This window comes from Octopus bimaculoides, chromosome 18 (genome assembly GCF_046866305.1).
Source record: "Octopus bimaculoides isolate indiv1 chromosome 18, ASM4686630v1, whole genome shotgun sequence".
In the NCBI taxonomy this organism is placed as follows: Eukaryota; Metazoa; Mollusca; class Cephalopoda; order Octopoda; family Octopodidae; genus Octopus; species Octopus bimaculoides.
Window position 1 is genome coordinate 12,163,163 of NC_142945.1, and position 14,225 is coordinate 12,177,387.

At 34.3% G+C, this 14,225-nt stretch overlaps 1 protein-coding gene across 23 annotated transcripts in view; it reads right to left on the reverse strand.

Annotated features, from left to right (window-relative positions):
* Window positions 1-14,225, reverse strand: part of LOC106868645 (transcription factor 12) — a 145,414-nt gene that overhangs the window by 19,358 nt on the left and 111,831 nt on the right. For 15 of the 23 annotated variants that reach the window (XM_089365766.1, XM_089365778.1, XM_014914011.3 and 12 more), the window contains 4 exons: window positions 11,863-12,087; window positions 7,745-7,823; window positions 6,126-6,205; window positions 5,398-5,436 (listed from right to left, as the gene is read on the reverse strand). In XM_089365766.1, coding sequence (XP_089221892.1) covers window positions 5,398-5,436; window positions 6,126-6,205; window positions 7,745-7,823; window positions 11,863-12,087 — 423 coding nt within the window. The remainder of the gene's footprint in view (window positions 1-5,397; window positions 5,437-6,125; window positions 6,206-7,744; window positions 7,824-11,862; window positions 12,088-14,225) is intronic. The other 8 variants (XM_089365770.1, XM_089365781.1, XM_089365771.1 and 5 more) reach the window with 1 other exon arrangement.

The window sequence follows — 14,225 nt, forward strand, 5'->3', positions numbered from 1 at the left end:
GTGCCCTTGATCCTTTACAGAGACTCCAAGACTCAAAGAGGGAGAGATGGAGAAGAAGGCATTTTGAAACCGAAGACCTCTCAGAGTGGATTCTGCTAAAGGCAGGCACTCAAGGTGGCAAATGGTGGGGAATGGATTAAGTCTGCCACCTATGTAAGCCATGAAGAATACGCAACTGAGAAAAATAAAGGGCATGAACAAATACTACAATTATTATTATTATTATTATACCATTTGACACACTAAAGGTTTCTATCAGTCCACTTGTCTTAGATTGGTGTATTTGTTGATTTGGAAGGATGAAAAGTAAAGTTGACCTCAGCGGGATTTGAACTCAGAACACAAGTTGTCAGAATAAATAAAGCAATGTATTTTGTCTGACACCGTAACAACTCAGCCACTCCAGCACCTACTCTTTATTTCATGGGATCTGTGATAGCACCAAGGAGAAGAAATGTCCACAAAATATGGTAAAAATCACTGGAGCTATCTAACAATAATATAGGCACAGGAGTGGCTATGTGATAAGAAGTTTGCTTCCCAACCACATGGTTCCAGGTCCAGATCCACAAGTGTCTTCTACTACAGTCTTGGGCCAACCAAAGCCTGCAAGTGAACCTGGTAGATGGAAACTGATAAAAGCTCATTGTACATATGTATACATCTATGTGAGTGAGTCTTTGTGCCAGTGTTTTCCCCCTGCCCCCACTACCGTCACTTGATAACCAATGTTGATGCCTTTATGTGCCTGAAATTTAGCAGTTTGACAAAAGACAGAGAGACTAAGTAACCAGGCTTAAAAGAATTTAAAAAGAAAAAAATACTGAGGTCTATTCTTCTTCTCACACAGCCATGCATACGACTATAATTTGAAATCATTTCCACTCAATACACATCTTAACATAGTCTAAAAGCTTTAATATGCCAAAAGTGTGTATTGTAGTTCAATGGCAGTTAGCAGGTAGGTTCAAATAAATTTTACCATCCAAATATTCATCTGCCTCACAACTGTAATGTCACTGAAAGTTAAATGGAATCCTGAATGTGAGCCTTTGTTTAACCCTTTGCCTGTCTTGTTTACCACATGTGATACATACAACATGTTTCTCTGACATCCATGCATCGTATATGATACATATTACCTGTTTTTTTTTTCAACCACCAGAGTAATGTGTGACTTATAAAAGGAAAGCTTTATATTACTTAGATCACATGAGAAAGGGCTAAGTGGAAGTTTGAATACAAGCATGACTTATAAAAAATGCTTTGGGTAGGTAAGAGGTTAAATGTGGAGGTCAATATCCTGAAACTCAAAAGTTTCACTAAGAAAATACTGCTGAACGAACTAGATATGTATAGAAATGAAGGAAATACATGTGATTGCGAGGAAAGCCAAGGTAAAAGTAAACTAACGGGTGGAAGTCTTAAGATGAAATATTTCAAATTGTTGTCTACATGAAGCTGGCATGGAAAACCAGTTATGACGACGGCAGTAGCAACAATAACGAAGCCGGCAAGGAAGGGTTTTATGCTTTTGAAGAAACAATGGCAGCAAAAACAGTTAAGTTACAAAACTGCTACCGCCACCACTAGCATCACCAGCAACACTAAGACGAACAACTGAGAAAATGAGATGATGGGAGTTTGCAATTAGCAAACACTACTTCTTCTATAAAGTGAAATCGTGAGTAATTAGGACAGTTCATAAATGCTACAACACCATTTTATGGGTATGTGTACACACAGAGACACACACAAACAGAAATTATTTACTGAGAGGGCCGAGAATATGAGTAAATCTTGAAGGTTGATGAGTTAATTGTTAGCTGAGAGTTTGATAAGTTCAGAGAGACAGGAATACAGCTTTGTAGAATATATTTAAGCATTGCTGCCGCTGCTGCTCGCTGTTAGAAATGAAGCAAAAGGTTTAATGATATTCTTGGCAGCCTGACAAAACAGCACACACTTTAAATACATAAGCTGATCATGGATGCAAATGCTCTGAAGTCTAGTCTGATATATAAACAGTGAGTCATTAAAAAAGAGAGAGAGAGAGAGAAAGGGAGAGGGAGAGAGAGAGAGAGAGAGAGAGAGAGAGAGAGAGAGAGAGGACAGGCTGAAAAGGCAGGGAGAACTCAGTAGCTGAGGTTTGTGGTAGTTTGAAGCAACTCAGAAAACTTTTTGTTACTACTGATGACAATAACAGGTATTGCTGCAAGACACAACAAAATCAGAAGTGTTATCTTACAAAAAGCAATGATGATATAAATAAATAAATAAATAAAAAACAAAAACAAGGTGATATAAAAGAAAGTAATGAAATAACACAATAATGCGAGTGAGAGAAGAAAGAAGGAAAACGGAGGAGGAGGAAGAAGAGAGAGAGAGAGAGAGAGAGAGAGAGAGAGAGGGTGTTTGACTGTAGAAAGATGGATAAGAGATATTTATATTGATGTATCTGACATTTAATATATCTAAATATTTTATATATATTCAGCCTGAAACATGAAGATTTTTTTTTTAAATGAGTACAATTAAAAAGGGAGAATATTACTAAATATATATATATATATATATATATAAAACACTTGTGTAAATAGATCGTATTGTAGATACTTTAGCCCCCAAAATCAATTTTACCTACTCAAGTTTCATATTTATGTGGGTGGCTGTATCATACACCCACACACTTGTATGTATATCATCATCATTATCGTTTTACATCTGGTTTTCCATGCTGGTATGGGTTGGGTAGGTTTCTTGTTGCAATTTGCAACAGGGGAAACAGAAGGAAAAACAAAAAAAAAAAAAAACACTCGGTTATGTTGGTGCATGTGCTTACAGCGTGGACTTCATGCATTTTATTAGGCCACTATCACAAAAGAGGTTGTCTCCAGTGGAAAATTAAAGGATCTTTCTGATCTGAAACAGCTCTTGGAATTCACAAGTTGCATCACAGATTGACAGGGTTGCATATTAATCAAATTTTCTATGGCTGGATGCCTACCCTATCATAAACCGCTTGGGTACTTTCTATCATGCCATCAACATGAGAGAGGGTACCTATGTGAATGTGAGGACTAAAGAGTTCTCTCTACTCTGTATCATCAGAACTTATTTGAATGTGCTGCCCTCCTTGGAGGTCTGCCTGTGGTATTGCTTGTCAAGTCCACTTTTGACATGTATGTTTTGTTTTTGTGTAGTCTTTATGGCTAGATACCCTTTTTATCACCAATTATAGGAAGTCACATAAAATATATATCATCATCATCATCATCATCATCGTTTAACGTCCGCTTTCCATGCTAGCATGGGTTGGACGATTTGACTGAGGACTGGTGAAACCGGATGGCAACACCAGGCTCCAGTCTGATTTGGCAGAGTTTCTACAGCTGGATGCCCTTCCTAACGCCAACCACTCAGAGAGTGTAGTGGGTGCTTTTACGTGTCACCCGCATATATGTCTATATATATGCACAGAACACAGCTAATGTCATTTGAAAGTTGTCTAACTAGCTACAAAGCATGACACATACTAAGGTTGCTAAGTGTGGAAGAATGGCAATATTATAGACAGTACTTAATCATGGGCTAGATGAGATCACTAATTCTGAAATTTGCACAGATTCTCAAAGGAAGTGCTTCGGGTGTGCTTGCTCTGGTCAACTACACAATGAAAGTTGTAAGCTAGATTTCTGCAAGGCAAATAAATGGAGAGGGTAACACAATGACAACAGCATTGCTAAAAACTTACCATAAAATCACCTCATCTGTCATAACAAGAACAACAATAAGAATAAGAATAATGATGATAATTATTTTGTAGTCAAGAGAGCTGACTCCAGAATATTAACGATAAACGTTCTATCGGTTCTGGAAGAATGCAAAATAAAAGTAGCTCTTCAGAGATTTCAATTCAGAACAGTGAGACATGGAATTAGATACCAAAAAGCTTCTAGTCCACTATTCTAGTTCTGGCACCATTTTCAAAAATCTAATCCTCCAGTTCAATTTATGAAGATTTCTAACACTGACACAAGCCAGAATTTCTGTGATCTTCATGCCTTTTGTCAAAGCATTAACGATTTCATTGTAGCCAAACTTGAAGCTGGTATCTGATCACAAAATTGAGTTTCTTTTTGAGAGCTTACTTCTATAATACTCACCAACTTTCTATGTTATAATAAAGATGATGATGATGATGATGAAAAAATTATGAAACAAATATAGCATCAACTGCAAATACACAGAGTTAAGGAACCAGTTGTAGACCTGACCCACTTGTTTTGCTGTGTACTTACACAATTTTACAAAAAATATGACCAATGGCATGAAGACCATAACAGCATCTGAACAAGAGATCTTTCTTGAAAAACTATCAAACTGTTATTTCATGAAAACAAATTACTGAGCCTCAAAATACTGAACCTTTCAACACTTGCAAATGTCTAATGTTTTAGTCTTGTCTCGTGCATTTGGCCATGAACAAATAAGAAAATATACACAATCTCAACCTAGTGTTTTAATAATACTAAATATCAAAATTATCAGTATTTTTACTCAATTATTGCAATTGCTACACTTCATGTGACCATTTTGGTTTGTGTGCTAGGCCAGTGGCACTCCAATTCAGATTTCACCCAATGCAAAGCTGATCTATTCTAAGCTGGGTTAAAGTTTCAAACCCAACCTACTACCCACCAACACCTATAGTTTTATCAAAACCACACAACTCCCGACTTGAAACTTTCCTAAGCTGTTTCAATTTAAGGATTGTTCCAGAAACTTCATGTAACTCTAACATTGTTTTGCACTAACAGCAAAGTTAAAGACAGATTTTAAAATCATTTACTTTCTGAAACTAATATCAAGCCATCCACACTTTGTCCACCATGTTTTCCTTCTAATAATACATAATACATATTACCATAAACTCTCCCACATAGGGATATTTTAGCCATTCTAACTTAATGATTCTATTTTGAATTTATAGTGCATTTTAATATAATAGAAAAAAAAAAAAAAGAAAATGAATACACTAACTGTTGAGTGTAAAATAAAAAACAAAATTTATGTTTATAGCATGCAAACATCTCCACAGTTTTTTAATGATCATGCTGACTTTCTTTGCAAATACAAGGCAATACATTAAGCACTGGTGCACCAGATTACCAAATCATTCCTTGATTTAACCATGCAGTATATTACAATTCTATCATCTGTAACTCTTTTTTTTTCAGAGAAACGATTGACCAATCAAATCATGCAGTCTATCTTCTGCTACCATGCTACTGCTTAACCCAGTGTTGCTGTAGAAGCAAGGCAACTACAGTTGGAGATGTTTTCAACACACATTCACAGCAAAATTTAACACGGAATAACATAATAGAAGCCTACCTTCTGAATGTTCTTGTTTTCTCCCCTGCTATAGCGTAGCTTTAATGAAAGATAAAAACAACAGTTTACCACAGTATTGAACCAAGTTTAATTTTAAAATGAGCAAAACAACCATAAAAATGCATCGCAGTCTTTATATTGTTTTTTTTTTATCCTTCAGAATTGTGGAAGAACCTACAGCAAAAGTATATTAGTATATCTTAAGCGTTTAACATGCTTCATTCCCCATGAAGCATATATACCTCATATTCATTCCCCATGAAGTATGTATACCTCATATACTGACCCACACAACTACAATTATTGGTGTATATAAGTCTGTGAGGATGTATGAGTGATTATGAGTGTATGTGTGGTGGCATGCTGCATGAGATGAACCGATGTACAAAATTAAACACTTGCATATGTCCCTACTCCGCACACTGAATAAGTATTTTTACAAGTTGATGTCTGCCTTAAAATCCATAGCTTCAGCTAAATAGACTTGAGTAAATGTAAAGTGGACTGCCCGAGAATCTACAACCCAATGCCAATCACAGAGTTTGAAGCAATCATTTGTAGGAACTAACCACCATATTGACATCTAATAGTGATAAAACTGAGAGTTAGAAATTGATTTCACCACTGGAACGAAAGCAATCTGATAACACATTCATAACAAATTGGATTAGCTGAAGTGTTTGGAAGATTTCAATAGAACATTTGAAGAAAATGATGCAAACACTTACTAATGAATGAAGATGGTTGTCAAAATGTGGCGAGGTAGTGCTGCTCTGAGTGCTTGGTCGCTGCCAGTGACTAGTTGGGCCTGAAATAGTAACAAAATAATTCAATAACAAGCTTTATTAAACAATTTCATACACAAATGAACAAATAAAATCAGTATGCTTTTGTATCAAACAATGTTTCCCACTTTTCCATAATAGTCAATAAAGCTGATATTTTGGCATTCAACACTCTAGATATAAGCACTGTTAAATTTCAAGACTGCTAATATTCTTTGAATTTCGCTCTTTTGTTTAAAGCTGTCACACCAGTATCTAACAAAGCCTTCTTCATTCAGCTACCTTTCTTGAAAATAAAAATCCTTAAATAGGTTTTATTTGATAATATGATGTTGATACCATATTCCACTCACTTTGCAAAAGAAATTGTCTATATGGCTGACATTTCAGCATAAAATTGTGAGGTTAAAAGACATCATATTTTTGATGATGTCTTTGAATTCACTCTGTTATTGAAAGTTTCTGCATTACCACTGAAATCCACATCCAAAAGTCTGGGTGTTGAACAATGATAGTATTAACCCCATTATGTGCATCCTCATTTTCATTGGTCCCATTTTGGTTAAACGATGTGTGTTATTAAAATACTTGAAGCATCTCCTACAAGTACTATAGAAATTACTTCTGCTAGTCAACATCAAAACAGTTGGAAGGTGATTTTGATATAATTTTCTCTCTCCACCGGAGAAAGTAATCTCGTGATACCAAAACACTTTAAAGGCAAACCTGTTAGGGATTTCGTCCTTACAAAAGTTTGCCAGATGATGATGAAAACAAGATGGTGACAACCTTCAATGATGGAGTGAAGTGCAAAGAACATTTGAAGACCTGTCGATTCAAAATGCTTTATCTAGTAGAGTATTTTAAACTGGACTGTATAGGTGCAGGCATGGATGTATGGTCAAGAAGCTTGCTTTCCACCATGCGGTGTCAGGTTCTGTCCCACAGCTCAGTACCTTGAGCAGTTGGCTTCTACTATAGCCCCAGCCTGACCAAAGCCATTTGAGAGGATTTGATAGATGGAAAATAAAAAAAGAAGCTCATCATGTGTATACCCTTGTCTTGACAACAGTTGAGGGTTGGCAACAGCAAGGGCATCTGGCTTTGGATAATCTACTTCACTGAATTCCATCTAACTCATGCAAACATGGAAATATAGATACTAAAAGGTGACGATAATATATAACTGCATTAATTCATTTTTATAGGATAAACAATACTTCCAGTTTCATCTATGTTGGATGAAAGAATATTCATAAGGCAAGTTTTAAAAAGAATCTTTGCTTAATTATTCTTTCCCATTACATATAACTTTATATAAGTCATTAACAAATGATATAATAATTATTAATACACTTATTCAATTAATATATATAAGTGTACACTACATATTAATGTCCTAAAAATGGTGAACACACACATACACACATATATATATACCATTTATAGGACATATATATATATTATAGAACCTTTAGTTCTAATATATTTTATAGAACCTTTAGATCTAATGTACTCAATATTTCCCATAATTGCTTTCTCCTGATGATTTGAATTTTTACCTGACATAGGAGGAGGTGATGATACTGGAGTGGAAGGGTTCGAGCCATAACTGCTGTTAGTATGTTCTGTGGAGTAGATCTAGAAAACAGAAAAGCAAATCATAATAATAAATAACGATAATGATGATGAACAATGAAAATGATGATGATGACAATGATGATGATATAGGCATAAGACCACAAAAATGGGGGGACGGAGGGAATGGTTGATTAAATCAGCATTGGTTCACGACTAGTACATGTTTGCATGATGCCAAAAGGATGAAAAGCCAAAGACACTCCCAGATTGATTTGAACTCAAAATGCAAAGGGGAAGTAACTAAATACCATAAGGCAGGCAATTCGTTCAGTGCCTGATTTTGCCATTTATATTAGTAATAGAGGAAGTAACAATTGCTTCAATAGGCAAAAGACCAGAAATCTGGGGAGTGGGGATAGTTAGTCAATCAAATCAATCCCAGTACTTTTCATCGACCCAAGAAGGATGACAAGCAAAGCTAACAATGGCTGGATATGAACACTGAATGTAAAGATCTGGAATATATATCACCAGACACTTTAACAATTCTACCAATAACAATGAAGGGAAAAGGGTTATTAGTTGATACCACTGATCCCTGTAATAGACTTGTACAGTGGTACTCAACCTGTAGTCCGCAAAGGTAGTACTGGGGGGGGGGGGGGGTCTGTGAACTAAATTCAAAGTTTCATATATATATATATATATAAATAAGGATAAGCATATTAAAAGGGGTTTGTGGAAAAACTCATTTAAATGAAAGGGGTCCTTGGCAGTGAAAAGGTTGGGAACCACTGGACTAGTACTTTATTGACTGGTAGGGTGAAAGGCAAAGTTGACCTCAGCAGGTTTGAACTCAGAATGTAAAGAGTCATAACAAACACTAATGATTCTGTCAATCCCCTACCATAATAATAATAATAATAATAATAATAATAATCCTTTCTACAAAAGGCACAAGGCCTGAAATTTGGAGGGAGAGGACTAATTAATTACACTGACCCCAGTGTTTTACTAGTACTTAATCTATCAAACTTGAAAGGATGAAAGACAAAGTCGACTCGGTGGAATTTGAACTCAGAACGTAGCGACAAGCAATATACCGCTAAACATTTCGTCCAGTGTGCCAACGGTTCTGCCGGCATTTCCGTTTTAAGCACAAGGCCAACAATTTTGAAAGGGGGATGTTAGTTGCTACCCCTCAGTACTTGACTGGTTCTTCGTTTTACTGGTCCCAAAGGAATGAAAAGCAAAGGCCGACCCATGTAGGATTCAAACTCAGTGAAAGTACCGGAACAAATATTGCAAGGCATTTTCTCCATGTTCTAATCATTCCTGCCAATCCACTATGATGATGATGACGATGATGATGATGATGATGATAAAAATAATGACAAAAACAATAAAGAAAAGAGAATTTAAATTCTTCAGAGGACAATATATAAAATGGTAGAAATGATTTGCAGACTAAATCAGAATTCTAGCTTGAAACCCTTTAGAGAACCCTATGAGTGTGTTGCTGTAATGTCTGCACATGCACATATATTTACATGATACTGGTTTCAAAACTATCAACACAGCTTTGTCAATCCCTGTTGAAGACAGACACGAACACATAATTATTCCATTCCATGTAAAATCCGACTTTGCTCTTTAGTACAGAATGAATTCAGAATTCTAAGTCAATATGTAGACCAACACTCGTACCTTGGATAGCTAATACAGTTTCTCTATCTGCCTATCAATCTATGTATACATGCATATACATGTGAACCCACACAACACCACCAAATACATGCATGTGTGTGTAACTGAATGGTAGATTTTGCAAGGCATACATATTATTGCATCTAATCTGTATGTAACATATGGCACACACTGCAGCAACTTAAGATAATGGCATAGTTATGCGCCATACACTGGCTTGTCCCTAAAAATATACTCCCCCATTTACTGCACATTTAATGAGATCTCACCACCCATCACCATTACATCTCCATATGGTAGAGTGGTTAAATAAATATATATCTTAGTTCATAGTAAAATATGAAAATATTAAGTTTTTTTCTCCTTCTTTCTTCTATTAAGCACACTACAAGTTAGATTGCCTGCTGACAATTTTTGGGGTCCTGATGCCAGTTCTAATGATCAGTATGAGACATTTCAAAAGTGTACAGTTTAAGGTTAATATAATACTTCTTCAATACATAAATTAAAATATTTATTAATCCAACTGATCAGCAACCATAACATCATATTTACATGCTATTTAATTATAGTATTCTGATAAAGATGCTTAAGATGTCAAATAATAATTTGATAAAAGGGATTACAGACAAACAAAAATTAGAGGAAGAAAGAGGAGGTAGGGGACAGTTTTTTGAACTCAGCGGAGATCTTCAAAATCATCACAAATGTTTTAACATCTGTTTTTCCATGCCTTGCATGAGTTGGACCTTGTTTCAATCTTTTGTCATCTCCCCTGAAAGCCTACTTTCCTGAGTTTCTTGAGATCAGACACCACCTCTTCTTTCCATGTTTTTCTTCATTTTTCTCCCATCACGGGCAGTCTCCTCTGACAGCAGACAGCACTTTTTCACCCAGCCACTACTGGTCCACTATACCACATAGCTTATAAGAGTGTAGTTGTCTCTCCTGCACTCACTGGCTAATAATACATTAATGCCTAGCTGTGCTTGCAACTTATTTCTGAGCTAACAACATACATTCAACAAAACATGCTTGCCTCATTACTCTCCCGTCTCCACAGATCATCTACAGTCAATGCCCATGTCTCACTATCTACTCAACATCACAATGCCTCCACATTTTTCATATTTCATTCACATGGAGGGAGAAACCTCTTATTGACAATTAATAAATTAAATTATATTCTGCTACTAGAGCTAGAAGTTGTGTGTTGAAACATTGGACATTAAACTTGTTGTTTTAGATTATTCACAGTTTGTTATCTTAGATAATGTAAATATCATATAAGACTTCAGCCAATTAGTCAGAGGCCCACTTCTGTATCAATTATCATTCTAATAACAACGCTGTAAATTAAGTCTCTCTTTCTCCACTTGGTGCCTCTTTCTCCACAACTATTACATGACTAATCCAGTATGTAACACCCTTGTGAAATTCAAGGCACAGCATTTTTTTTTTGTTTCTTTATATAAAGTAGTTGTATAAAATAATATCTAAAATTTTCTTTACAATTAAATTTGAAGTCAAAACAGAGAAAAAAAAAAAAAAAAAAAACTAAATACTAGAAAGCTGTGGTCAACTTGTTACTCTGAGGCTTAAAGATTGTAAGTCAGATGCTCTAAGTTTTGATAGCATTGAGACAACGAAAATATATATATAAAAATAAACTAAGTCATCAAGACTAAATTTAAAACAACTGAAATAACATGAATAATCCCATTACATAGAGTCTTATATTCTAGCTTACACTTTAGAATACTAATTGTTAGGCTTATTAGATAATGAGTTGAAACACTGTGCAAATGCTTTTGGGTAAAGGAACATATTTCGCTGGCACCAATAAACGAACAAAAAAAAAATTGATCCATCTCTTTCTATAGCAGAGCATCTAAACAAAAGTCATTTAAACTATTTTTGAAAATATTGTAAAATTGCAAATCTGATCAACCAATGCCAATAAAATATTCCACTGGGTCTAAATATAGCAGTTTATTTTATTAATTTATAAAATTTATTACAGCAATTTGAAAAATATTTGGAACCAACAGTGGCACAAATTTTTGTAATGGCAAAGATATTTCAGATCAGGATGTTTACTTGTTACATGTAAATCACTGTATAATTTGTAAATAAATATTCCAAATACACTTTACATTAAAGAGCAGAACAGCCAATTTAATTAACTTTATGGTTTCAAGTATCACTACCTTACAATGTACATGATGTGAATCATGTAATTTAATGAAAGAATAACTTTAATAGAACTTAGGGAATTAACCTCATCTACAGCTTCCCATAAGCACTTTTATTGTTCTTAGTAGATCTAAGTTAATTAGTTTATTTTGGAGTTAATTATACAAATGACTTGGCTTAATGAAGGAACACTTACAGAGGCTAATGCTTTTCCTAATGTGTCTCCTGTTTGTGTAGTTCCTTGATTACGAGAGGCCTGCATAATATCAGAGCCATTCACTGTAGGTGAAGTGTTGGAAAATGTGGATGATGACACAGGAGGCACAGTAGGTAGCGTGTTGCTACTACTGCGAAATGTTGACATAGGAGGAAGACCTGATGATAGCATAGCTTCATGATTTGGGGAAACAGTATGGTAACCCTAAAAAATAAACAAATTTTACTTTATTGAAGATGGCACTAAAATTATTTTTTGGTTAAAATGCAATTAAAAAAAAAACAAAGCAAGAAATAAACAATAAATAAAAATGAAAATGTTTAAAAGTGGACAAGTCATCTGTTTTCTGCTGGCAAAACTGGTTTTTCTTTTTAAGTCCATTCTGGTGTAAATGGGGAAATTGTTGTCAGAGTAAATGTTCAGAGAGGAAAATATTCAGGATAAATTCTGCTTTATTAAAACTTTTACTGGAGATTCTAAACAATTATTATTAGTTGCTAATTAAGACAAATCTACATAATCACATTAGGGAACATGTTATCAGATCTAATATAAATTTAGAAAACAAAGAAGTCAGAGGCATTTAAAATAAATTTTAGACATAAATGAATATACTACAGTTGTGGGGAGTATAGGAAGCAGAGTCCCAAGTTTGCTGGGGTCATGAAAATCAAATAAATTTCAGAAGAAACTGGCGAACCAACAGGAAATAAAATGATCATAAAATAAAAAAAAAAAAACAAAAAAAAACAGCCTGATATTTAAGGCCATAAGGAAAAGTAATTTAATATGTTTATATAATAAAATGTATTTAATTACTCTTGTACACATTAGTAGTAGAATTACAGTTCTAAAAAGTAATGCACTAAACATTAAATTTTTTTAACACTCCAGGTATGTATATGTATATGTGAAAAGATATATATATATGTGTGTGTGTGTGTGTGTGTGTGTGTGTGTGTGTCTGAGTATGCATGTGTACACATACACACCAACATACAAACACACACATATATATATATATATATATATAACACAAACATATTCAAGAAATGGTCTTTTTTTTTCTGTTTCTGAAGCCAGTTTTAAAGAAAGGCTTGCTACTACCACCTAATATAGGTTAGAAAAACATAGGGTAAGGGAGGTTAAAGAAAAGAAACCCAAGCTGTTGCTTAGCTAGCTACTTGTGTTGAACAAACTAATTCCTTCCCTATCATGGAGATTGAGTGATACCACATGGGAGTAGGAAGCTAAGATTTTCCTTCAGAAGAACTGATTTCCTTCAGGCTCCTGACAGTAGCTTGACCCCTGTAAAAAGTTGCTGAGGGAAGCCATCTCCTCAAGATTGATATCTGATATATTGACTAAGAAGTAAAGATTAATTAGATTTACTAAGTGAAGATCAACAATAAACTTTAAATATTTTTGTTATAGATTAACAAACCAAAGCAATCAACAAAATCACAAGAAATTTTTAATTCTGGAAAAAAAGAAAGAAAGAAAGAAAAAAAAAGCAACAAAACAAAACAAAAACAAATCACAATGTTATTGTAATATAATATATATAAATGTTATTGTAGAGAAGTGTGTGCATGTGTTTACAATTTTTAAATAGACTGATGAACAGATACATAAAGCAAATCGCATATCTTATGAGGTTTACCTGTACAACAGTGTTTAAAAAATGTAAACATATTTGCGATTTAATGCTAGTGGCTTCACAGAAATAAAAAATCATTACATATAAACACATACATGAGAACGAGAGGGCATTTATATCATTTTGACCTAGTAAAAAAAAAGAACAGCTAACATGTTTTTGACATTTTAAAGAAAACCAAACATGTAGATATAATAAAGAGTACTTGCATATGGAAGAAAAATAAAAATGGGGAACACATTCTACTATGTTTGAAAATGATTTGGAATAATTTAGCTATTTATATCCATTTTTGAAACAATGATTGATGAAGGTGTGAATATATTTGAAACCAGTAAAATGTAAACATGTGCATGTATAGATATCACAGTAACACAAATACATAATCTTTAGTTTAAGGGTTTCAAAAGAATCAGCTTAATACTGAAAATCACACACACACACGAGAGCAAGAGAAAGGGACTTAGAAGTGAATATAAAAGTCTTTGTGTTCTTAAATGACTAAAATGACTTTTCCACATCATATATATTATACCCTTATAAATACATTTATATATACAAAGGTGAGAAAAGTACTCAATACATATAGTGGAGTCTTATATTAAGAAGAATCTGAAATATCAATGTTGCACGACTAACAGGTGATGCGAAACAGATTAACAAGTATGGTATCTCAAGTTTA